Consider the following 24,493-nt stretch of genomic DNA (forward strand, 5'->3'; position numbering starts at 1 on the left):
GCATGGACAGGAAAAGTCAGGAGTTCTATCAGGCATTTCATGAGTAAGGGGCCAGAGATGTGGCAGGTCGGAAGCTGGCCATAATTATTTAGGATGGCTGGTGTGCAGGTGGGAGGGGAGGCCCCAAAGGCAGAGCCAAGAGAAAGATGTGAAATACATATTTCTGTGTATTGAGAATGTATTTATCCCCACCTCCCTTAACTTTGGCATTTCCTCTGGAGATTGAGAAAGTGTTTGAAATACTTTTAATTTAATTACTTTTTGCATCAGGGGCCAGCTTCTCTCAATACCATTGTCATCCAGACCACATGGCCACCTGCATTTTCACAGGGTTGCATTTTTCTTTCCGGAACCTGGACTCCCACCGAGGCTTCAGAGCTTCAGAGCTGGGGTTGGCCTTCCTATGTTCTAATACTTTTAACCTGGGCCAAGTTCCTGGGAGGCAGCAAAGGTAGATTGGGATCCTTGATGTACTCTTGGACCCATTTGTTGTTGGGGTTGGCGCAGACCTCTCGATTCTTTTTGGTGACAAAACTGTGGAGGCAGAGTTAGAATGTCAGCGAGCATGGAGTAGGGTGGGGGTCCAGTCCACACTCCCCCATTTTTAGCTCACTGGGGGCTCACCTCATACTCTTTACTGCATCCCTAGGCCTCCCCCATCTGAATTCCCTCAGTAGGCCTCCCTCTCTGGCTTCTAGACCTGGCTTCATTGTCCCTGTTTCAGCCTGTTCCCTGCTCAACCAAGATACTTAGGCATGGGTACCATTATGGCTGTCATTTATCAGTCCACAAAACTATAAGTGGCAACATCAAGAATTAAACTCAGGCCTGGGGCTCATGCGTGGTTCAGTAGGTTAAGCGTCCAACTTTGGCTCAGGTCATGACCTTGTGTGGTTCATGAGTTCAAGCCCCACATCAGGCTCGCTACTGTCAGCGCAGAGCCCACTTCAGATCCTCTGTCTCCCTCTCTTTCTGTCCTCTCCCACTCTATCCCTCTTTCTCTCTCTCCCCAAAATAAGTAAATATTAAAAAAATAAACAACCGAGGACTTCCCTGCGAGATTCAAAGCCCAAGCCCTTAAGCACGACTCTCCTGCTTCTAGCATGGAGACTTCTTGGTTCTGTGCATCTCATTCTGGCCCCAGTTCCCCTTCCCCCTCCACAGAAATGTCTGCAGGGGATGCTTACATGATTGCTGGCAGGTAACAGTTGAGGGCCTTTCTGTATCCCACCACCAATTTCTTTGGCAATACTTTCTCATGATACTTCAGGCAGCAGGTGGGAGAATGGTTCACCGACTCAGGAATTTCTGAGAGAATCACATTGAAAGCTGAACCAGGTAGGCATAGAGGGAGCCCGTGGTTGCCTACCTTCATCTCCCACCCATTGCATTCTATGCTTCTGATGGCAAACCATCTGTTAGCAGGGACTGATGATAGCTTTATGGGTAACAGAGAACATGAAAAAAGGAAGGGGGGGGGTGGACATACATCTAGAACCTTCAGCTTCTGAACTGAGTTTCAGCAAATGCAAGTGACTTGGTTATTCATGTTTGTTGGTGAGACAGGGCTTGATTTGGCCAACACATAGTGAGCTCTAAGGGGGCAAAACCCTGAGGAAGACACCGTCATTACTCTGGAGCGTCTCACTGTCTAGTCAGAGTGAAAAGGGAAAGTGAAATGAATTGTGGAAAACAGAATGAGGGGTACCTACCCCAGCCTGGGTGGCTGAGGAAGAAGTCCCACAGCATGTGGTGCATGGCTTGCTTCTTGAAAGATGAGTGGGATTGAAGCAGATGAAAGGGTTGTGGGATCTGGAAAAGAGAAAGGCATGAAGGCGTGGGGGAAGCCGAGTGTCTGGGGAATGCTGAGCCGCTACAGATGGCAGCAATGCAATGTGAGAAGAAAGAAGAGGAGACAGAATTGGAGAGGGAAGGGGAGACTAGCACACCTTCTGAGCTGTGGACTCTATCCTAGCAGCATTAGAGGGGCTGAGGTCAGTGAGGAGGGTGAGATGAGCAGTGAGCCAGAGAAGTTAGGGTGGGAAGAAAAGTGTTCTGTTTAGGCTTCGGGTCAGACATCTGGAATCGGTATCTTGACCAAATGATTTGAAGTATGGGCAAATTAAAAAAATCTCTCTAGGTCTCATCCATTAAATTAGGGTAAAAATATACTTATATGTCCTAGGATCATCGTGAGGGTTAGTTGAGAAAATACTGGTAAAACCCTTAATTCAGAACATAGTAAGGCTCAGTCAGTGCTTGTTACAATTAAGAGTAGATGGTAGTAATTGACCATTTTTCTTGCCTGGAAATGCCACTTCCCCCCCTCTCTTTGATGCTGTCAGAATGCTGGCCCTGGTTGGTTGTTAGTGCTGTGTTTCTCTTGAGCTCCCCTGACTACTCATCAGTTGGGACATCAAACAAGAGGGCAGGTAGAGACCTCTCCCAGCCCCAAAACTGCAGAGTGCAGATCCCTTTGCCGCCTGACCCTTTGCTTCCAGCTGGTGGCCAAGATTGGAATATCTCAAGAGTACCATTTGGCTGATCCATGCTTTGGGTGGGCCATTTTCTGAAACCTTCTTGAAGACTGAACCCATCGTAGCGGTCTGTTTGACCTTCCCTAAGGGCAATGTTACCTCCTGCCACCCACCAGATGCAGCTCTGCACATAGTGACGTCCATGACCCTGGTTCTCAAAGCAAAGATGACAAAGTCCAGGGGTCATCTTGAGAGCATGTGGGCAGAATATGTGGTGTGCATGACTGTTGTTCCCCTGAGAGTTTATATGCCAGAGTCCGACCAGACCACCTGCTAAAGGTAGCCTTAGGGAGAAAAAAAGGGGCTGGGGCACATGGAAGTTGGTATGTGGAAAGTCTGAGTGGCTTGGTCTCTTTCTTGTTGCCAGGTCCTCACACATGATGGTTGAGGCAGGGATAGAGAGTGGGAAAAACAAACCTTGTTCTCCATAGGTCCCAAGCATCCTGTGGCTCCCAAAACCTTTCAACCCCTTTCTCTTTTCTATAGCCTTTATTTAAACCCAGGCTGGGGAATGAGGACAGAGGCCATGAAATCCTGCACTGCACACCTGGGCATCCCATTGGGCCTTCCTTTGGCTGCCATGATATTCCCAGAAATCTGTGCCAGACACTACAAGGAAGAGTATCTAGGTTCAGACTCCCCACCCCTGGGATTGGCCCCAAACATCACTTCAGCCCCCTTCCCAGTACCTTTTGTCCTGCTCTCTCAGAGCACCTGTAGCTTTTCTTATCCAGCTATCTTCCTCTCCTTTTGTTGTTCACGTTTATTCTCGTATCTCCTATTACTTCCTTGGCTCCTCCTAAATGATCGCTCACTATTCTCCATCTTTGGGATTCCTGACATGACCTTGACCCAGCTTCCTGGAACTGCCTGATGATCCCAGAAGGGATCTAGATACCAGCCCAGCTCTCCTTGCAAAGGAGAGAGTTTGAGGAGTGTGCCTGCAGGAGGGGAGAGGGCCCACGGCTGATGACAGAGACCTGACAGGACTCTTGATGTCACCTCACTGCCAGCTGCCCTTTCTCATTCCAGCCCTGCAGGGACAGGTGGACTCACTTGACTGGCCGTACAAAGCCGGAGTGGTGATGAGGATGAGGAGAAAGAGGGCAGCCACAGAGAACTTCATCCTCTCCGGGGGACCCTTTAGCTTCAGGGGAGGCTGGTTGTCCACTCTGACTTCACAGCTGCTCTCTGTACTCTGACCACTTCAGAGTGGGTGGAGGAGAGAAGAGGTGCCTCCCTCTGTTTGCCAAAAGGAAGGGTGGGGCTTGGCGCAGAGTTGAATTAATAAGTTTTTTTTTTTAATGTTTATCTATTTTTGAGAGAGAGAGAGAGAGAGAGAGAGCAGGGGAGGAGTGGAGAGAGGAGGGGGCAGAGAATCCCAAACAGGCTCTGCACTGATAGCCATGAGGCCAATGGGGGTGGGGGGGGGGCTCAAATCCATGAATCATGAGATCATGATCTGAACAAAAGTCAGACCTTCAACCAATCTGAGCCACCCAGGTGCCCTGAATTAATAAGATTTAAATTCACCAGGAGAGGAGTAGAGGAAGGGAACATGTGGTTCACGTGTGCTGTGTGTCAGCCACCTTATATAGGCGCTGTTTGACTTAATTCTCACCACAGTGAAGCGGAAATTATTATTCCATTTTATAAATGAGGCCACTTGAGGCTTAGAGAGGTTAAATTCTCCCAGGTCACAGAGATGAGAGGCAGTTCTGCAAACCAGATCCGTGTGATTTCACCACATTACCTGCCACCATCTCTATTTTGGGGAAAGGGGGAGGAAAGGGGGTGGAACCACCCCAGTACCCTCAGGTGATCGGTCTTTGGGAGGGTGAAAATAAAGCAGGATTAGAGAGATCACAGACTGGAGCGAGGATAGGGTTTAGACCTCTGAAAAGGATGCCTCCCATCCCCAGTCTAAGGACACATGGCTCAACTCACACCTTTTCCCGTCACAGATTGTGTTAGTAATACTGAGAAAAAACAATGTGCGATCCTTGAGTCCTCATTTATTGCTGAGGTCTTTGGCTTATTCGTTAATGTTCTTTTATCTCTTTGGACCTTGGACTCTGAACCACCTTTAGATCTAGTTGGCCAGCCCTCCTGCTTGCCTGCGATATGGGTTTATCCAACCGGCTACCGCGGCCAATCACGGCATGCAGAGGGCGCTCCAACCCCACGCACGTGATAATCTCTTCGGTGTTTCTGAGCTTCTCGGCCAGGGGCCTTGACTAGGGCTGACCTGCCCCTCCGCGTCTTCTCTCTTCAGACTGCCTCAGGACCCCATTCCAGGGATTGAAGGTAGAATTCAGAGAAGACATGGAAGATATAGGGGATTTTGGCAGGCGCTTTAGAGGCATAGTGGGGTGCGTTTCAGTAAATGAAAGTAGACTGAAGCAGGGGCATATGAAGATCCTTATGGGGCTTGCTGTTTTGCATGACTGCTCATGAATAGGGAAAAACTATATAATGCATTTCGTCCTGGTGGGTTCAAGGCAGTGGTGGTGACACTATGGCTTTTTAGGACGGTAGTATGTATGTATTTGGATACCCCATTGACCATTGTTTTTGGAGGTGAGGAGGTCTGAGGAAGCCTGGTTGTACCTTTAGCATATAAGTATCTTCTTGGCCCTGGTGTGTGGAAGATGGTGGCCTGGGAAGAGTGGGCACTGTACCTACACTGGCCATGCTCTTACTCTGAGGAAGAGGATCTCCTCCTTGAACCCCGAAGATGGGTCTGAGAGCTTTTGGGGGCAGCTGGGTATTATTCATGGAGCATAGCATCCTCTTGATTCCTGTATCTTTCTATCCAGCCATCAGTCCATCCATTTCCTGAGTACCTGGTATGGGCCAGGCTTTCTGTTAGGCCTTGGTGGAGGACACAAAAATGGGCATAACAATATAGTACAACCTGATGTATGCAAGTGGAGGGGGAAGGGTTGGATAAAATCATTCTTATCCCAGATAGCTGGGAACAAGGGCCTTGGGAGCAGCACAGAACAAAGGACTTTGAAATTTGGCTGCTACGAAGACTTTATGAAGATTTACCTGCAAAATCAGGTGATAATTCTTAGCATTACACTTGTGTAGCTTATATAAATAAGATAATACACTCAGACTGTTTAGCAGACTGCTTGAAAGGTAGAAAGTGGTAAGGCAATGGTATCTGTTATCATCATGATGATTATTATGTAAAGGTGGCCTTAGCTTCCCGCCACCCCCATCACAGGCCTGACCTGTTTTTTTTGCATCTAGGGCTGACCACATTTCTGTAGAGCAAAGCCTGATGCCAAGAGTGCCACCCAGCTGGGCTCCAAAGAGTAGATCTGGTAGAAATGAATGAGGACAGGGAGGGCATAAATTCTAGGTCTTTAATTCAAGGCAGGACAGCTCCCAGAAGGTGTCGGGCTGAGCATTGGGACTGAGAGGGGGGCCTTGGCCTCTTCTTCAGATGGCCAGCTCATTTCTCCTCCAGGTCCTTGATGTAGTCCTGGACCCAGACGTCATTGGGGTTGGCGCATATGGAATGGCCCTTTTTGGTGATGAAGCTATGGAGCGAAAGGGAGAAGGGTTACAGACTCAGGCATCAAGCAGTGAAGTGTGAGCCGGTCAGCCTCCCAGATTCCTCACCCATCTAGGCTGTTTCTCCTTTCTTTGTCACAGGCAGCTCAAGACCAGTCTCCTCTCCGAGACATGCTCTCCAGCCCCTCGGGGACCCTGGACCCATCTCCATGCTTCTCCTGCCCCTGGAAGTGCCCTCCTGCCTTCCCTTCCCCTCCCCTGATGCCTCCCCATGCATGGGCTCAGCTTCCTCCTGGTTCCCCAGAGGCTCAGCCAGGCCAGAAAGCCCCCAGGTTTCCCCTCCGCTGCCTGTCACTGCACCTGAGAAGTGCTCTGGGGAGTCCCCACTCCAGTTCCTCCCTATCCCCCAGGGCTTGCAAGCTTCCTGTCCCCTGGTATATGGTGTGTGGGTGCCACCTACACCACTCCGGGCCTGGAGCACTGGCTGCTGGTCTCATAATAACCCGTGATCCGATGACGCGCGATTGCCTGGGCAATGTAGTTGAAGCAGCACTCGGCCGGGTGGTAAGGTCCTCCTGAGGAGAGAGCAGGGAGGGAAGTGGACACTGAGTTCTCTGCTAAAGGCCAGAGCTGCTGGCTGATTCTGCACTATAGAGGGTGGAAGAGGGAAAGGAGGAGGAGGTGGCCTCACAGAATTTGGAGGGAGGGTTGTGCAGAGACTTGGTCCTCCGGCTCCTCTTTCCCTCCTCCTGCATCCACAATCACCCTCCTTCCTATTCTTCAACCTCTCCTAGAAAGACTGGCTGATGACCTTCAACTCCAGATTGAAGGTTAGCAAAGCCCAAATCTTCTCAGTGAGTACACACCATCCCTGTGGGGCAGGCTCGCACAGGTGTTCCAAAGAGGAGGGATATTCGGAAGAAATGCCCATAGAGACAGGGACACACGCCAGCTGGGCGTGCAGACCCAGCCCTTCCCAATCTGGGAGATTGGGAAAATGGGGTTTTGCCTGTGTCCCAATTAAACCCCTGTCCTGCAAAGAAGGAAGCCAACACCAAGGCCCAAGGACACCAAGGGAGTCAGGATACCCAGGTCCCAACCTCTCTTGCCTTTGCTGGCCATATGCCCATGGTAACTTTGTTCCCCTCTCTGTTTCCTCCTCTGTCAATGAGCCTGTTGGACTGGATTGGTGGTTTTTACACTGAGTTTCTGGGGGTCTTGGGGCTTTGGGGACTATTTCAGAGGTACTGATGCATTTGGGAGTAGAGTTTTAGAGATAGTATCCCATTCAGCCCTTTTTTGCTGTGTCTGAGTAATCTTTTGCTGGAAGAAAGGTTCCCTGGTCTAAAAAATGTTAGACATCACTGGATTAGGTGAACTTTTCAGTTACTTTCTGATTTCTAAAATTTCATGGCTCTTATAGCAGGTGCAAGAGAGTGACTGGAAATAATCCGTTCCTTCAAGCTTCAATTATGGAGGTAGCAGGAAGGTTACTTCAGAACGAGGGCCCTGGAGAAACAAGTAGGCACTGCAGTCATGGAGTGGAGTGTTGGGGGTGTGCATGTTATGTGCTCAGCCTGGACAGAACCCTGTGTGTGTTGGCAGTGGCCTCTGAGGTTGCAGAGGGGCAGCTGGATGCTTGGGTGGGAAGGGAACAGCTGGGTCTTTTATCCAGTTCCATTCCAGGTAGCATCCTATGTCTCCAAAGAATGGAATAAGGGGTCCACTGGTTCCTGAGACCAGTCTCAACCTATTCCTCTGAGAGGAATCTTCTCAGAGAGGCAAGTCGAACTGTCCAGATTACCACTAACTTTAGACTGGCTTTATTTCAACAACCCCCTCTGTTTCCTCCCAGTTTCTGAGAAGAAGCTGAGGTAAAGATGAAGGGTGAGGCATGGTTTTGGTTGTGTGTAAAGGCAGCTCATCCTAAGAAATAAGCTGGAAAAAGGTGACCGAGGTGAGACCCCCCACTGTTGTGGTCACCCTCAGCCCATACCTAAGCAAGGCCACACCTTTGGGTAGGGCTGACCCTGGAAGCCGGCAGCCCCAATCTCAGAGGGCAAGCAGACAAATGGCTCCTCTGTATCCCTGGGGATAATGTCCCCCAAATAAGGTGGGCTACACTTACTTAATGGCAAAGAGAGATGAACTGAGGGAGTGGAGAGGCAGGTTCACTCCATGGCCTTGGCAGGAGGGGGGACTAGTCCCGGGAGGGTGAGGACAAAACCAATTTCAGAAGATCCCAGACCTCCTCCTTGTCTCTCCAGCAACTTTACTCCTGCTTCTTTCCTCACAGGGGCAAGGCTGGAAGGAAGACAAGGTATTGCACTCACGTGAAGAGGATTTAGCCGTGGACACCAGGGCACCAGTGATGAGGAGGAGGAAGAGGGAGATGGCAGCCATGGAGACTTTCATCCTCCTGGGTTGAGGGAGCTGCTGCAGGAGGAGAACTTGCCTGGTAGGGGCTTCTGAAGCTCCTGGGCTGAGGTGGTGGTGAGAAATGACCTTCAAGGCAAAGTATTTCTTACAATAAGGGAACCAAGATTACAAAGGGAAGTAGGAAGCAGTGATGCCTCAGCAATTTCATATCCTGAACATTTGTTGAGGGTGGAGTGAGGGAAGCATGGAGAGCCAAGATTTCAGGGAGGAAATTGCCTTCTATTCCCAGTGGCAATACATTTAACTCCTTTGATATAAGCCCTTCCTTTGGTATAGGCTACAGCACAGGGCCTGGGGGTACTGTTGCGCACTTAGTTCAAGATCTAAAGGCTGGGATGTGGCCTGTGACCATTTGGGGAGGTTCAGAATCTGTTTGTCTGGAGATCAGAGGTGATTTAGGGTACCAGGATGAGGTCAGGAGCTCCCCATGTCCAGTCTCACTCATCTGGACTAGGAACTCCTCACTTAAACATTTAACCAGAACCTCCAGCTTCCAGACTCATTGCTACCCTCTCACCGTACCCTGGGGTGAGGAAACACTGTGATGCTCAGTAGATAATTTATTTAACAAACATTACATAACAGCTACACACAGCAGCCACTGTCCCAAATGTTTTATGAATAAAAGCCCATTTTATCTTAAATAAGCAATGGAGGAAACTGAGGCACAGCATAAGTAACTTGCCCAAGCTTTGACAGTTGATAAGTGGAATCTGGGTTCAGACCCAGGTAGTCTGGTTCCCAAGTCTGTGTTCTTAACCACTATGCTGTGGAGAAACCTGGGGACCCCAACTGAGCTGTCTCTGAAAGTGACCTGGCTTTTCTACAAAGCCTCTAGTCTTAGCTCTTTCTGATCTCGGGTGTATCCCTTTAGGACCTTCTCCTGGCTTCTGACTTTTGTCACAGAGAAGCTTGATGAGTACCTAGAAAATGCTGTGTTCAGGGATGGCCAGTAGGCTTCACTGATTAGCAGTGGGCTGGAGTTCTGCGTTGCATAGTATTCCAAGGCCGTGTCCACACACCTCAGAAGAAGTGCTGTGACTAACACATGCAGCTCACGTGCTATGTATTTGCCATCCTTAGATTGGTCTAAACTGGCCATTTACTGAGGAGGAATTCAGGCTCAAGAAAGGGCCAGGGACTTGCTCATATTTATAGGATGAGCGGGGTGCAGAATAGATCCACCTCTGCAGACTCAGTCCAATGGCCTTTACCATATTCAGCTTAGGGGCCATTTTGCTTACTGTTGCATTTAGAAGGCTGTTTACATCTCCTCTCCTTTCCTGGACTCATCAGGGCAGGGAACATCTGTTATTTATCTTTGCCCATTCATAAAGAGCCTAACACAATTTGTAAATACATGTTTTAGAAGAACCATGAATAAAGTACTTGAGCTGGTCTAAGTATGTGCATCTCACAGGAAATGGCTGAATTCTCATGCTGAGGTGCCAAGAGAGCCATTTATTAGACATGTTCTGTATTTGTTATCATCAATAACAAAACTATTTAAACTCTTCAAATCAAACAATCTAAGGAAATAAGTTGTTTCTGGGGAGACTATGAGTTGGAAGGAAACAGTGTTTACTTTGTTTTCATGGCGACTTAGCCCACTTGCCAAGTTGTTGCTAGGAACCTTACAGGAAATCTCTTGATTTTTCAAGCAGTTATTAAGTTCCTACCTACATTAGTCTGTATATACTAATTGCTAATAAATAACCCCTAAATCTCAGGGGATTAATTAAATGAAGGTTTATTTCTTGCTCATGTCACAGTCCAATGTGTGTGAGCAGTGGAATGAGGGTGTGTGTGTTGGAGAAAGCTGTTTCTATTTATGCATGTATTCAAGGACTAAAGCTTCTTCTGTCTGTAATTTCCCCAAGTTTCAACAATAGGTCTTTAATTTTGCTACCATAGTGGAAAGCAGAAGAATTGGGAGGTTTTTATGTAACAGTTGTGGGAATGATATAAATTGCTTTCACTTATACTCCATGGCCAGAATGAAGTCACCTGGCTCCAATTTAATGACAAGAGTATGGAAAAAATATATCATCTGTGTGTCCAGGAGGACAGTGGGATGGGTTTCATGACTGCATCACTTCTTTGCCACAATATCAAATTCTAGGTACTGGGCTATACTTGCAGTGTGGGAATGAAGATGACCCTGACCTCAGAGGAGTCATAGCTTAAAGAGGTACTCAAAAAAGTAAATGAAAACTGAAATGCAGTGGGATGAATGTAACTTGGTAGCAACATAGAGGTCCTAAATGTTCTGTTGCCCACTGGTAAGTATGCAGTACCTGTTTAAAAAATATTGAAAATAGTTCCCAAAGCAAGACATATACATTGATTTAAAAAATCAAATAATCCAGAAAGGTGTGTGGAACATAAATTCTCTGAGTTCTTGCTTGTCTGAAGAAGTCATTATTCATCCCTCATACTTGATTGATATTTTTTGCTGGGTATAGAATTCTACACTGAGAGTATGAGAATTTTTTCTGGAGTGGAACTTTATTTGTGGTGACCTGATTTTTCCTCTCTCTAGATTTTTTTTAGGTTAATAGTCTTTTTACTGGAAAAAAAAAGACTAGCATTTATAATTTGGAATGGACGTAAATTGTAATTTCTTGAACAGCAGTGATGATGATTGTGCTGAAGTCTATAGCCACAGCCCACTTTGCTGGCTCCAAATCATGGTTCAAAAGATTTCAAAAACAGAGTCCAAAGGTGCTTCCCTGGTAAAGGTTTCTTTTAAAAATTTGTGTGAATGGTGACAGCCTGACACCCATTTTGCTCTAGCACAATGTGGTCAATACTAAAGCAACACATGCAGCATGTCACCAGGATGTGTTTCATCATCACCATGGGTCAGGGCCCATGGAAGTACAAGAGGGCCATCCTACTAAGTGGGGCTATGTCTAGACAGTTTATCCTTCACCCATATTTCTGCACAGCATCCTGAAGTGAACCAATTTTAAATGTTTGTTTTCAGTGAACCAGCTATGACAATTTATACTAACATATTGAACTAGAACTTATTTGAATAGATTTATAAATTTTCCTTCCTTCCTTCCTTCCTTCCTTCCTTCCTTCCTTCCTTCCTTCCTTCTTTCCTTCCTTTCTTCCTTCCTTCTTTCCTTCCTTCCTTCCTTCCTTCCTTCCTTCCTTCCTTCCTTCCTTCCTTCCTTCCTTCCTTCTTCCCTCCCACTCTCTCCTTTCCCTTAACTTAGGCTTCCTGTTCAGCATGGAGCCCAATTCAGGGCTTGAACTCATGGCCCTAAGATCAGGACCTGAGCTGAGATCCAGAGTTGGATGCCTAATCGACTGAACCACCCAGACACCCTCATTTTTCATTTTTAACACAAATGCCTGACTCTGCTCAGTTGTCAAGCAGCATGTATGAAAAACTGGCCAACCCAATGTATTAATCATTAACAAATGGAACTGCAAGGGCTCCTCCAAGTACTTTCATATTGTTAAGGTAGTACAAGTATTTATATTGTAAAACTGATGGGTAGATTGATCTTCAAAGGACAGGACCACCAACCAATACATGCAGATTTTGTGTGTGTGGACAGAAGGTACCTTTGATATTCAGTTTTGCTGTATGGAAACAGAACAAATAAATTAATTTTTTTTTTTTTTTTGGCAAGAGGTAAGTAAAAGATTTATTTTCTTCTAGAGGGGGAAAAGAAGTTGAAAGTAGGTCTTCATTTGCAGTCCTCATCTGTATAAATTATTTATTTATTTATATATTTTTAATGTTTATTCTTGAGAGAGAGTGCAAGTAGGGGAGGGGCAGAGAGGGGAACAGAGGATCAGATACTGGGTTCTGTGCTGAAAGCAGAGTCCAATGCAGAGCTTGAACCCACGAACTGTGAGATTGTGACCTGAGGCGAAGTTGGATGCTTAACCGACTGAGCCACCCAGGCACCCTTTTTATTTTTTTATTTTATAGAGAGGGTGCAAGTGGGGGAGAGAGGCAGAGGGAGAGAATCTTAAGCAGGCTCCATACTTAGCATGGAGCCCAACTCGGGGCTCAATCCCAAGACTCTGGGATCATGACCTGAGCCAAAAACAAAGTCAGATGCTCAACCAACTGAGCCGCCCAGGTGCCCCGTACAAAATCTTCATAGTTGTTTGTCCATCTCCATCAGTATATGGCTCTCTGATCATTTCACTGAATTCTTCATCTGTTAGTGTTTCTCTTAAGTTTGTCATGACATGACATAGTTCTGCCACACTGCTGTAACTATTGGCATCCTTGTCAAAGACTCAGAATACCTCATGAATTTCTTCTTTACTGTATGTATCTTTCATTTCTAACCATCAGAGTAAAAAAATCCTGGGAAGTCAAGGGTGCTGTTACCATCAGCATCCATCTCATTGATCATATCCTGCAATTTGGGTTCTGTTGCGCTCTGACCCAATGACCTCATGGTGGTTCTAATTTCCTTTGTTGTGATGATGCCATCACCGTCTTTGTCAAATAGGGAGAAAGCTTCCTTGAACTCAGCAATCTGTTCTTTGATCAGCTGATCAACCATGGTGAGAGCAGAGGGTGGAAGAGCAGAGGGAGCCAGGGTGGCTGCCCCAGTGCAGGGGCTCTGACAGCAGGGGACGCCCCACTGCTGCTGCTAAGGTGTGGTGTGCACTCAATACTGAGTAAACTGGCTGTGCCTGTGAGGCTGCCAGCACCACTGCCCCTCTCTCTAGGAGATTTTAGGATTTCTTATTTATCCTTTTTTTTTTTTAATTTTATTACTTTTTGGCACAAGAAGATGATCCAGCTCATCTTATACTTTGCCCTAGCTCTGGGAACCTGCCATTTCTCCAATGAGCCCTGGATCCCATTAGTGAAGGATGGTTTTGAAAACCCAGGATCTGGGTGCTTACGGTGCTCATTGCTATGGGAAGGGCATTACTTTTAGGTCTGAGCTCTTAGTGGACAAACTAGGAAATATATTGAAGTATATATGTGTAAATGTGTGTATAAACTTGTATCTATTTCTATTATATCAATTTCACACATTTGTAGCAATTTCTACGTCATTGGTCTAGGTAAATGAAAAGCCAAAAATTTATACCAAAACATTCAATTCCAAGTCAACACACAGGGTTTATTTTAATCTTCCCTTTTTAAGTTTCTCTCCCTACTTTAGTAGTGAGAAATCTGGCTCCCATTAACCTATGTTTACCTTGAAATGTCGCCTGTATGTAACAAATCTTCTGGCCATACTGGCTGTGTCTTTTGTCCTGGTCATATTGGCCTCAAGCATGTGGGTCATGCCCTCTGCCCCTGCCCTAGCTGAGTCCTCAGGTGAACCCCCTAGTTCACACTAAGAGAATGAATACATGAAGAAAAAAAAAGAGAGAGAGAAAAGGGAATGAGCTATATATTACTTCTAAAATTTACACTGTGGTTCTAAAAGTAAAATAGTAAAAATATAGATGTTTCCATTTGCTATTTTATGCCTTGATGATTTCTATGCAGCTTTATTAAGTTTTTTCAACTTTTAAGCACATTTTTTCTAGCTGCTATGCACAACTCCTAAGGTTTTTACTTTAAAAAATTCAACATTGGCTGTCAGACTTTTTTTTTTAGCCATGTTTAAACTTTCCCCAGTTGTATATTTCATTAAAAAATTTTTTTAGAGGTGCCTGGGTGGTTCAGGCGGTTAAGTGTCTGACTTCAGCTCAGGTTATGATCTCGCGGCTTGTGAGTTCCAGCCCTGCATCAGGCTCTGTGCTGACAGCTCAGAGCCTGGAGCCTGCTTCAGATTCTGTGTCTCCTTCTCTCTCTGCCCCTCCCATGATCATGCTCTGTCTCTCTCTGTCTCTCAGTAATAAATAAATGTTAAAAAAAAATTAAAAAAATTTAACATTTATTTATATTTTAGAGAGACAGAGCACCAGTGGCAGGTGGGGGGGGGGGCAGAGCAAGAGGGAGACACAGAACATGAAGCAGGCTCCAAGTTCCTAGCACAGAGCCTGATGTGGGGCTCGAACTCACAGACCGCAAGATCATGACCAGAGCTGAAGTTGGATGCTTAACTGACTGAGCCACCCAGGTGCCCCTACTTGTTTTATAATTAGACAGCTCTGATGAGTTTCATCATAAAAAAAAAATCAAATATCGACACAAGAACTGGCCCATTTTGTTGTTTGTTCTTTTTTTTTTTTTAAGCTTATTTATTTATTTTGAGAGAGAGAGGCAGATAGGGAGAGAGAATTCCAAGCAGGCTCCAAGATGTCAGCACAAAGCCTGATGTGGGGCTCGATCTCATGAAACCGTGAGATCATGACCTGAGTGGAAATCAGCAGTTGGACGCTTAACCGACTGAGCCACCCAGGTGTCCCTGTTGTTAGGTCTTGAGAAGACCATAAAGATTTATTTTTTCAACTCTTTGAAATTATTTTTTGATTACTAACAAAACATGTACTTTTTATAAAAGTTGCAAACAGTGCTCAAGTGACAAAGTCAGAAGTGAGAATTCTTCTTCAAATTCCCATTCCTCCCTGTAGCATCAGGATTACCTGGGAACTTGTTAGAAACACTGATTTGGGGGTGGGGCATTCCATCCTCCTGAGTTAGAATTTCTGGGAATAGGATGAGGAAACTGTTTTAACAAGCCCTCCAGATTATTATTTTGCATGCTAAAGTTTCAGAAGGCCTGATGTGTAGTATAGCTTTGTAACTGGTGTGCTTATACAGTTGACCCTTGAACAACGTGAATTTGAACTGTGCAGATCTACTTACATGTGGGTTTTTTTCGGTACTGTACATATTATACATTAAATACGGTTCGGTACTGTACCTATTTATTATTTCTTATGATGTTTTTAAACAACATTTTCTCTAGCTTACTTTATTATAAGAATACAGTATATGATACATATAACAAACAAAATATGTGTGAATCAACAGTTTATGTTCTCAGTCAGGCTTCGGGTCAGCAGTAGGCTATTGGTAGGAAAGTTTTGTAGAGTCAGAAGTTATACTTGGGTGTTTGACTGCATGGAGGTCAGTGTCTCAAGACCTGCATTGTTCAAAGCGTCAGCCTTTGGGCTGCCTGTATGGGGCCTGAGGAGGTCTGAGCCCCAGGCTCATTGCTCCCAATATCAACAGCCTCATCATTTTAATCCAGTGTTGCATAAAGCTCGGAGATTTAGTGATGATGAATTATATATATGATTCTTGCACACAGATGTCATTGTTTATTCTTATTTTCAATCTTCTCTATATACTGAAATATTTTTGAAGGGCAGGAATCTAGCTTGTTTTGTTCTCGTGGTTTTCCTGATGACTACCACAACGTCGAACATGAAGTAGCCACTCAGTCATTGTTTGAGTGACAATAAACATCTGTTTCAGGAATCCAGAGAAAAGGAGATGGGTGCTCTGGTTGGGATAGTGAGGGAGGGTTTTATGGTGACATCTACACTGAACCTTGCAGGCTGCACTGAGTTTAGCTGGGAAGAGTTGAGAGGAGGGGCAGAGGTGCCACAAGAAAGCAAGGAAGCAAAAAAGGAACATGCTGTTTTTGAGGACTTGTGAAAATAGAGTATGCGAGTTTTATGTAATTGGCCTAGACATAGCATGCCATCGTCCCCTCCGAGACCCCAAAGACCAGAATGACCAGATGCTTGGTTAGAAAGGAACATCTCAGTGTCTATCCCTCATTTCTGTTCAGCTGCCATTGTCATGACTCAAAGCCTTGACTAGGAGACACTTGGTCCTCTGCCATCTGTACTGCTCTGTGGGTCTATGCTCTCCATTTCGTTCTACTGAGCTAACGACTTGGCCAGCTAGAGAACCCGATGACATCACACACACTCCTCCTGGGTGTAGCACAGTTTCAACCCAACAACTTTTTGAGATTTTTCAGTGAGGATTCACTGAAGCCAAAAAGTTGCTGTTGTGATCATTCAGTCATTGATTCTAGGGCTCAGTGGGCTGGTGTTAACTCAAAGGTGCTGAATCCAAACAGAATACAGTGAAGTGAAGAGAGCAACAGGAGAGATCATAAATGAGTCAAAATATAAGCTGGAACCCTGAGCATCTGTGTTTGACTCTTCCACCACCCCAAGTCCCATGGAAATGGCAGAAGAAATATGAAAATGAAAGTAAGTTTGTAGTAGCAAAGGAAATCAGAAAAGGTAACATCAGCTGACCATAAGATGAGACATTTCTGTTCTATATAAAGGACATGTGTCAGCTTGATGGCAAAATAAGGAGGCTGAAAAACTTGTTTCATCATACAGGTGAAGGAGATCATTGACAGAACATCTTCTCAGTGGCACCCTAGGTAACACAAAGGGCAGAGTCAGTGGATGTTGGGAAAAGAAACTACGACTTTGCCAGTCCCCGTTTCAGGACAGATGGGTGTGGGATTTGCCCCAGGATAAAGCTACAAGTACAGTTCTCTAAGTAAAGAAGGATATCTGCTTTGGGAGTCTTCCAGAGAGGACGATGGGCCCAAGAGAGAACTGGGCAGTACCCAGGACAACCTCTGGTCAAAGACAAGAAAGAAGTCCCACTGCCCCACCCCCTAGAAACAAAGCTCTCTGACAACCTCAGTGAAAGCCTGACCAGTCCCACTTCCTCCTCACCCACCCGAGCCAAGGCCCCCCATCATCGGAATCTGCATTAACAACCAGGGAACTAGGGATTTCCACTTAGGTTGAGAAAAGAGAAAGGCATCCCTGAAGGTGTGAAATTTACCAAGGCACAGGTCCACCAACTAACCTGCCTGCCTTTCTTCCTGCAGCTCCTAAAATGGTACCTTGAAGTGAGGTCCTTCCTAGGACCACCTGCATAAGAATCACCTGGAATGCTTGGTTAAATTGGGTACATCTGTGCCCTACCTCTTATTCTCCAGTCGTCTTCTGTCCACCCCTACTCCCAAATGATGGAGTAAAAGAAACTTTTCTACACTGAAGTCAAACCTTTAAAATGAGCTATTTTAGCAGGGAGGATAAGGAAAGACATAGTGTGAATGTGTATTTGATTGCTTTAGAGTGATAATAACTCCCAGCTTTAATCATTATCTCAGGGGCACCTGGGTGGCTCAGTCAGTTAAGCATCTGACTCTTGGTTTCAGCTCAGGTCATGATCTCATAGTTTATCAGTACGAGTCCCGCATCGGGCTCTGCAGCAACAGTGTGGAGGCTGCTTGGAATTCTCTGTCTTCCTCTCTCTCTGCCCTTCACATGCTTGCTCTCTCTCTCTCTCAGAAAAATAAATAAACTTAAAAAAATCATTGTCTCAGGTTTCTTCTTCTAATAGTGTTTATTATTACAAAGGATATTTGGTTATCGATTAGTTTTTTTTCCCTATAGCTTTTTATGGCAAATCACCCAAAAAGTAAGCATAGGTTTTAAACTTTTTTGGAATCAAAAACTGTTTTGTTGTTGTTTAGAATTCAGTGTTTTCTTCTGAATTTTGAGACAGTTGACCTAGATTTACTAATTACAAATATAAACATATATGCTTTAATGGATATGAATGTAAAATTGATATTCACTCCAACTTTGAATGTTTGTCTTAATGTCCTTTACCTTTAAAGAGGAAATCTTTTAGGAAGTTATATCTACTGAGAGAAAACATCCAAAATGTAGAAATAAGGCAGGAAAAGGATGACTGCAGACAGCTCCTCCAATGTCATTTGGAACATTGTCTAAAAGGCCCACCCCAGGGTTCCTAAATCTGCAGGGTGAATGTCCTCTTGAGTGATGTTCTACTTACTATTGACGGGGCCCCAGACTTTGTGAAATTACATTAACATGCAAATATTTATCTAGCACAGATGTAAATGATTTTTGTCTAGTAGATAAGATAATCCCCCAAATCACAGTTGTATTGTCTTACAGGATATTACCCTGTTTTTCCCTGACTTAACATTTTAGAATGCCATCCCCAGTTAATGATATAAGTCTCTGTTCCACAGATGACCTTTGGCTCCATTTTATGGTTCCCTCATTAAATAGGTTAAGTACATTTTGGACACATATTCAATCTATGTTTGAATGAGTTTGAATGTTTTTAGCTTTTAAAAAATTCTCTTATGTTTCATTTCAAAAAAGAACGCAGAATCCAGTTTTCAGCAATTCCTATAGTTTGTTTTTCCTCTTAAAGTTCAAGGAAAGCTACATTGGATACTCTTTATTAATGCATTGCTTTTTATAACCAGAGCAGAAAGAACAGTAATGGTTGCTTTTTAAAAAAATAGGCCAAGAAAATCCCAGGAGGTAGTTGGGACAGGAGAAGTGGAAATAGGGGTGGCTGGCACCTCGTATCCCTTCTCCTCAGGCAAGCTTCCTTTTTCTCAGGTCTGTATCATTAGTTCGACTTCAGGGACCTCACGCAATTCTGAACTCCCAAATCAAAGGGGTTGGCACAGACACGCTGCCCCTTCTTGGTGAGGAAGCTGGGGAGCAAGGTGGAGAAAAATTACAAACTAAGGGGGGTTCAGCAAATAGGGATGGGGAGCCCCATCCTCCCTGGCCCTGGGATCCCTCACTCAGCCCAGCCTGTCCTTTTCTTTCTCTGCTGCAGGGGCTCAGGGCACTTCCTCTCTGAGACCCTGAATCTGCTGAGGTGCCTTAGTGACTCATGGGAGTCTCCTTGGGCAGCCTTTCTTCTGTTCTCTCCTTCTGTCTCCAGCCTCCCTCTTCAGGAACATCTCATACCTGATGCCCTGCAGGATCCTAATTAGGACACGTGCCTATCATGACCTGGCAGGATCCATAGGGTGGGTGGGACTTTTCTAGATACCTGTCCATCAGGCCCTCCCCTCCCAAGACATGGCTGGTGAGCTTGGTGCTTACATGACACCTGGCTGGGAGCACCCGCTGCTTGTTTCATAGTAATCTTCCATGAATCCACATCGGATTTTCCGTGGAGTGTACTGGGTGCAGCAGTCAGAGGGACGGTGAAAGCCTGCAGCAAGGGGAAAGGGTCATTTAGGGACTGGGTCTCTTTTTGAGGAAGACTAGATCCTTTTCCCCTTTCCTCCAAAGTCCTGGGGAGGGTGAGAAGGCACAGGACTTCAAAGGGAACCTTCTCTTCCTCGGCCAGCACTTGCTTCCCTCTCCTCGGGGCTGAGCTATGTGTCTGGGGGCACCCAGGCAGGGCCACAGCAGGGCCATGATCATTTCTGAAAGAAGAGGAAACTTCTGATGCCTGCAGGAGGCATTAGAGAGCACCTGCTGTCCCAGGGGATCCAACTCAGGAGACAGCTGGGCGGAATAGAGGTCACCCCTAAAATTCTATCCCGATCTTCCTTGGGATGTTCGCCACCTTTAGGATCTTTCCCCCCTTTCCCCCAACCCCCACCTCATAAATGAGGTGTTTTGAAGCCACCGGGCAGACCTGTGCAGCTGCTGCTTTTAAACATAAGCTATAATATAACATATACTTTTACCTTGCAGATGTATCGAGGTTTCATGCGGACGTATTGCCACCGCGGGTTCTATTTGGGAGAAACAAGGGAAGAGAAGTCACAGAGGCAGCATTGCCTCAGTATCTCCACCAGTCTCATTCCTCAGCCCCATCCCCTGGTAGGGAGGTGATGATGCTGGACCACTGGACACTGTCTGGGTTCTAGGTCTGCCTCAGGGCCCATTGTCTCTCTTAGGGCCCTGAGATGTTTCAGGAAACTCTTGAAATTGTTTGGGATGTGAAATCATCCTGTTGACTTTGAAATACAAAAAGCAAACCGAGGGGCGCCTGGGTGGCTCAGTCGGTTAAGCGGCCGACTTCGGCTCAGGTCATGATCTCGCGGTCTGTGAGTTCGAGCCCCGCGTTGGGCTCTGTGCTGACAGCTCAGAGCCTGGAGCCTGTTTCACATTCTGTGTCTCCCTCTCTCTGACCCTCCCCCGGTCATGCTCTGTCTCTCTCTGTCTCAAAAATAAATAAACGTTAAAAAAAATTTCAAAAAGCAAACCGTAAATCCCAAATGAATAAATCAGTTGAATTAGCTACATAATGTGATACAGCCCACAATACTTTCTGTACATTTCCGGAATCCACAGGGCTCAGGAAACAGAAACATTTTTTATTAACTGATTTGGTGGCACAGTGCCACCCAGGGTGAAGAGAAGCTATTTATAATCTTTATTTATTCCATTAGCATAAATATGTGTATGTGTTTGCTGCAAAAGTACTACTATGTTTGAAGTACACTTCCCCAGCTCTGCCAGGGATGTTAAGTAATGTCCAGGTATATGTTGCCTTTTAAAAAATGATACTTATTGCATTGCAAATGTGAAATATACATAATAAACATTTATAATTTTAAGCATTTTTAAAAGTGCACAGTTCAGTGGCATTAAGCATATTCACATATTGTGCAACCATGACCGCAATCCATCCACAGAATGGTTTTCATCTTGCAAAACTGAAACTCCTTACTATGAAGCAATAACTCCCATTTTTCCTCCCCTTGAGCCCCAGGCCACTACCATTCTTTCTGTTCCTGAATTTGACTACTTTGAGTACCTCGTATGAGTGGAGTCATACAGTATTTGTCCTTTTGTGACTGGTATATCTCACTTAACATAATGTCTTCAATGTTCATCCATTTTTTAGCCTTTATAAGGCTGAATAATGTTTCGTTGTATGTATATACCCCATTAAAAAAATCTCTTCAGGGGCGCCTGGGTGGCGCAGTCGGTTAAGCGTCCGACTTCAGCCAGGTCACGATCTCGCGGTCCGTGGGTTCGAGCCCCGCGTCAGGCTCTGGGCTGATGGCTCAGAGCCTGGAGCCTGTTTCCGATTCTGTGTCTCCCTCTCTCTCTGCCCCTCCCCCGTTCATGCTCTGTCTCTCTCCGTCCCAAAAATAAATAAACGTTGAAAAAAAAAATCTCTTCATTTGTTGACGGACATTTGGGCTGCTCTTACCTTTTGACTGTAATGAATAATGCTGTTATTAGCATGGGTTTACACATATCTCTTCATGTACCTGCTTCCAGTTCTTTTGGGTATAATTTCAGAGTGGGATTGCTACATCATATTCTATTACTACTTAACTTATTTTTATTTTAAAAGTTTATTTATTTTGAGTAGAGAGCATGTGAGCAGGTAGGTGCAGAGAGAGAGAGAGAGAGAGAGAGAGAGGGAGAGAAAGAGAGAGGGAGAGAAAGACCGAGAAAGAGAGAGACAGACAGACAGACAATCCCAAGCAAGTTTCATGCTGTCAGTGCAGAGCCCGACTGGGGGCTCAATCTCATGAACCGTGAGATCATGACCTGAGCCAAAACCAACAATTGGATAGTCAACCAACTGAGCCACCCAGGTGCCCCTATATTACCTTTTTAAAAATGGAATAGTTCTGCATTCCGAAACACATCCAGCGCCAAAGTTTTTGATTAGGGATTGTGGACCTGCATTTTGCTAACTAGTCAAACCCAACCACACTTTTAGCTTATTTCTTATATAGTTACATATGAATTCTATTCAAGGAGGCATGCACTGAGGCATGCATGAATTCTATTTAAGGAGGTATACTTGATATGTTTGCTATGAGGTGTGTGGTGCTTGCAAAATAAAATCTTCAGTGGCCTTGTCTTTCCATAGCAGCCTCCTAACTAGCTCAGACCCTCATTCTACCACTTAATAGTTGTGTAATCTTGAGCAAGTTGTCTAAATTTCTTATGCCTCAGTTTTCTCAACTGTAAAATCAGAATGATGATAATAATATATGCAAAACTATACAAGTTGTCGATAGTCTACCCCACAGGGTTGTTAGGGGGATCTAATGTATTAAGTCCATAAGACACTTAGAACAGTGCCTGCTTGCATATAGGAAGCATTAGATAGTTATTTGTTAAATACATAGAATGGTTAGGTGACTTGGGTGAGTCACTTTCCTGGCTTGTCCCATTTCCTCTTCAAAATGATAGTTTTACACTAGATGGTATGTAATCCTTCTAACATTGTAGAATTCTATGCTTCTTTCTACAAATTTACAATTTTACTACACTTCTTTTGATTTAGCACTTAACCACCCTAGTTCAGCTAAGAGAAGGTATCAAATAATTCTGGTCATGAAAAGGGAGAGGATTATTTCCCTTAGGGGGACCAGTCATTTGTACAGTTTTTCCCAGAGACCAAAGGCCGCAGAGGGAGGTTCACACCCTACTGCTGCTGCTGCTTTTAAACAAGTGGCAAATTCACATCTGCGTCTGGGACAGGGAGCAGTCACAGGAGGACAAAGGTGTCCTTTTGTGTCTCCTCTCCAGATTGCAAGTTACTATGGAGCCTATCACCAGTGAGAAGGCTCACTGAACTCACCATGAAGGGCCTGGACCTGGGCTCCAAAGGCAGTAGCAACAATGAGGAAGGGGAGGGCTGCTGCGAAGACCTTCATTTTCCCAGTGGAAGGTGAAGCTGCTCTGGGGACTCCTGGCACTGTGCTCTCTGATTCCCTGGGATCCCAGTTCTGCTCTTGTATTTATAAGAGAGGAGGATCAGGAAGTCATAGGGCAGAGGGTCAGAATTCTATTCTTTGGTTATACAATAGGCAACATGCTATTTCTGAAAAACGGAACAAGGCTGAGAATGCAATAGGAAGTAGAGGGCAAAGGTGCCTTCATGCTTTCCCAACTGCCCAGTGGATACAGGCACAGAGAGTGACTATTTCATGAAGGACTCTTCCTCCAGGAAATTCATTTCATCCTTGATGTTGCAGTGTTTTCCTCAGGAGTTAAGTACCTTCAAGTGCACAAATAGTTGGTAAAACTGGTCATGAGATTCCTTATGCAGACTCCTGATCCTTGACCCTTCTCTTTGTTTCATGCCCCATATCCAAGCCATTCATAAACACAGTTGATTCTACTTTCAAAAACATATCCAGAATCTCATTATTCCTCAGCACCTCCTCTCTCTCCACCTGGTCCAGGCTACCCTTGTCTCTCACAGAGATTCTTGCAAAAGCTTCCAACTTGTCTCTTTAATGACTTTGTGCCCTTCAGGTCATTCTCAGCGATGCAGCTGTAGTGACCCTGTTAAAATATCAATCAACTCTGGTATCCTGTTCAAAACCCTCCAATGGCTTTAAAAAAAAGTGTTTATTTACTTTTGAGAGAGAGAGAGAGAGAGAGAGAGAGAGAGAAAGAGGCAGAGAGAGGGGGAGACAGAATCCTATGCAGGCTTCTCACTGTCAGCACAGAGCCCAATGTGGGGCTCAAACCCAAGAACTGTGAGATCATGAACTGAGCCCAGACCAAGAGTTAGACACTTAACTGACTGAGTCATCCCGGTGCCTCCTGTTTTTTAAAAAAGTGTTTATACACTTTATTTATTTAGTTTTTAATGTTATTTTTGAGAGAGAGAGCCTCCAATGGCTTTTTAATCCCACTCAGTGTAAACCCCAATCCTTTTAATAATCTGCAACCTCCTGTGTGATATGTAGTTTGTAGTCGTGACCCAGTGTGAGAAGTGAGATGATTCATTTTCAGCAATACCAAATAAGAGCTGTGCTGTCTTGTTAAAATAGGTTTATAACCTATTGGAAATATGTACGAACCCTACCCCCTGCCCCCAACAATGGAGTCCCACACCCTTAGACACTTCACTTCCTGGTTCTTCTTCCCCTCTCCATTTCACAGGCTTATTTTCATGGGCTTTGCAATGAGCATGTGCCAAAGAACTGAAGTCCCTGTGTCACCTCAAGGAATGTGCATTTGTTCCAATCAGACTACTTTTTGCCTTACATGGGCATAGGCAACTTTGGGTAAGGATGTAGCCTCTGTATACTCAGCCAATGAGGAACCAGGGGAGGGACTTGCCTCTGTATACTCAGCCAATGAGGAACCAGGAGAGGGACTTGCATGCTAGGAGATAAATTGCCTGCTGTAACCGCCCCTGGTGTGCCTATCCATCAGACACCGGCTCTTGCAAGAACGTTGATTAAAGCCTTGCTTCACTGTGCTCTGAGTCTCTGTGTCCCTCCTTTGATTGGGTCAGTGGGCTTATTTCTCACACCCAG

General features: G+C 45.2%; 3 protein-coding genes, 1 long non-coding RNA gene and 1 pseudogene across 4 annotated transcripts; 1 reads left to right on the top strand and 4 right to left on the bottom strand.

Moving 5' to 3' along the window:
* Nucleotides 1-228: 228 nt before the first annotated feature.
* On the bottom strand, nt 229-3,752 carry CCL16 (C-C motif chemokine ligand 16). The gene is made up of 3 exons (XM_086686671.1): nt 3,594-3,752; nt 1,188-1,308; nt 229-534 (listed from the first exon to the last, which is right to left on the bottom strand). Exons 1-3 carry the CDS (start codon nt 3,661-3,663, stop codon nt 402-404), a joined length of 324 nt encoding a protein of 107 aa, XP_086542797.1. The 5' UTR covers nt 3,664-3,752; the 3' UTR covers nt 229-401.
* Nucleotides 3,753-5,900: 2,148 nt separating this feature from the next.
* Nucleotides 5,901-8,592, bottom strand: CCL14 (C-C motif chemokine ligand 14). The gene is made up of 3 exons (XM_025917395.2): nt 8,399-8,592; nt 6,526-6,640; nt 5,901-6,091 (listed from the first exon to the last, which is right to left on the bottom strand). Exons 1-3 carry the CDS (start codon nt 8,478-8,480, stop codon nt 6,004-6,006), a joined length of 285 nt encoding a protein of 94 aa, XP_025773180.1. The 5' UTR covers nt 8,481-8,592; the 3' UTR covers nt 5,901-6,003.
* On the top strand, nt 6,640-10,247 carry LOC147574202 (uncharacterized). The gene is made up of 2 exons (XR_015244004.1): nt 6,640-6,919; nt 8,362-10,247. It is a non-coding gene; the product is annotated as an uncharacterized LOC147574202 (long non-coding RNA).
* A 349-nt stretch (nt 10,248-10,596) lies between these two features.
* On the bottom strand, nt 10,597-13,140 carry LOC112855378 (calmodulin-alpha pseudogene; annotated as a pseudogene).
* A 5,511-nt stretch (nt 13,141-18,651) lies between these two features.
* Nucleotides 18,652-22,955, bottom strand: LOC112853696 (C-C motif chemokine 23-like). Its single transcript, XM_025917269.2, has 4 exons — nt 22,798-22,955; nt 19,928-19,975; nt 19,332-19,443; nt 18,652-18,931 (listed from the first exon to the last, which is right to left on the bottom strand). Exons 1-4 carry the CDS (start codon nt 22,871-22,873, stop codon nt 18,844-18,846), a joined length of 324 nt encoding a protein of 107 aa, XP_025773054.1. The 5' UTR covers nt 22,874-22,955; the 3' UTR covers nt 18,652-18,843.
* Nucleotides 22,956-24,493: the final 1,538 nt, after the last annotated feature.

The sequence above is a fragment of the Puma concolor genome, chromosome E1 (assembly GCF_028749965.1).
Source record: "Puma concolor isolate L17-30 chromosome E1, mPumCon1.1.hap2, whole genome shotgun sequence".
Classification (NCBI taxonomy): domain Eukaryota; kingdom Metazoa; phylum Chordata; class Mammalia; order Carnivora; family Felidae; genus Puma; species Puma concolor.

Excerpts from the sequence above, each read along its gene's own strand:
- CCL16 (XM_086686671.1), bottom strand. The coding sequence starts at position 3,663 with ATGAAGTTCTCTGTGGCTGCCCTCTTTCTCCTCATCCTCATCACCACT. Across the intron at positions 1,309-3,593 it reads GGCTTTGTACGGCCAGTCAA|AAATTCCTGAGTCGGTGAAC; the intron begins GTGAGTCCACCT and ends TGATTCTCTCAG. Across the intron at positions 535-1,187 it reads TGTTACCTGCCAGCAATCAT|TTTTGTCACCAAAAAGAATC; the intron begins GTAAGCATCCCC and ends CTGCCTCCACAG.
- CCL14 (XM_025917395.2), bottom strand. The coding sequence starts at position 8,480 with ATGAAAGTCTCCATGGCTGCCATCTCCCTCTTCCTCCTCCTCATCACT. Across the intron at positions 6,641-8,398 it reads CACGGCTAAATCCTCTTCAC|GAGGACCTTACCACCCGGCC; the intron begins GTGAGTGCAATA and ends CTCTCTCCTCAG. Across the intron at positions 6,092-6,525 it reads TGCTCCAGGCCCGGAGTGGT|CTTCATCACCAAAAAGGGCC; the intron begins GTAGGTGGCACC and ends TTCGCTCCATAG.
- LOC112853696 (XM_025917269.2), bottom strand. The coding sequence starts at position 22,873 with ATGAAGGTCTTCGCAGCAGCCCTCCCCTTCCTCATTGTTGCTACTGCC. Across the intron at positions 19,444-19,927 it reads AACCTCGATACATCTGCAAG|GCTTTCACCGTCCCTCTGAC; the intron begins GTAAAAGTATAT and ends CCCTTGCTGCAG. Across the intron at positions 18,932-19,331 it reads TGCTCCCAGCCAGGTGTCAT|CTTCCTCACCAAGAAGGGGC; the intron begins GTAAGCACCAAG and ends CTTGCTCCCCAG.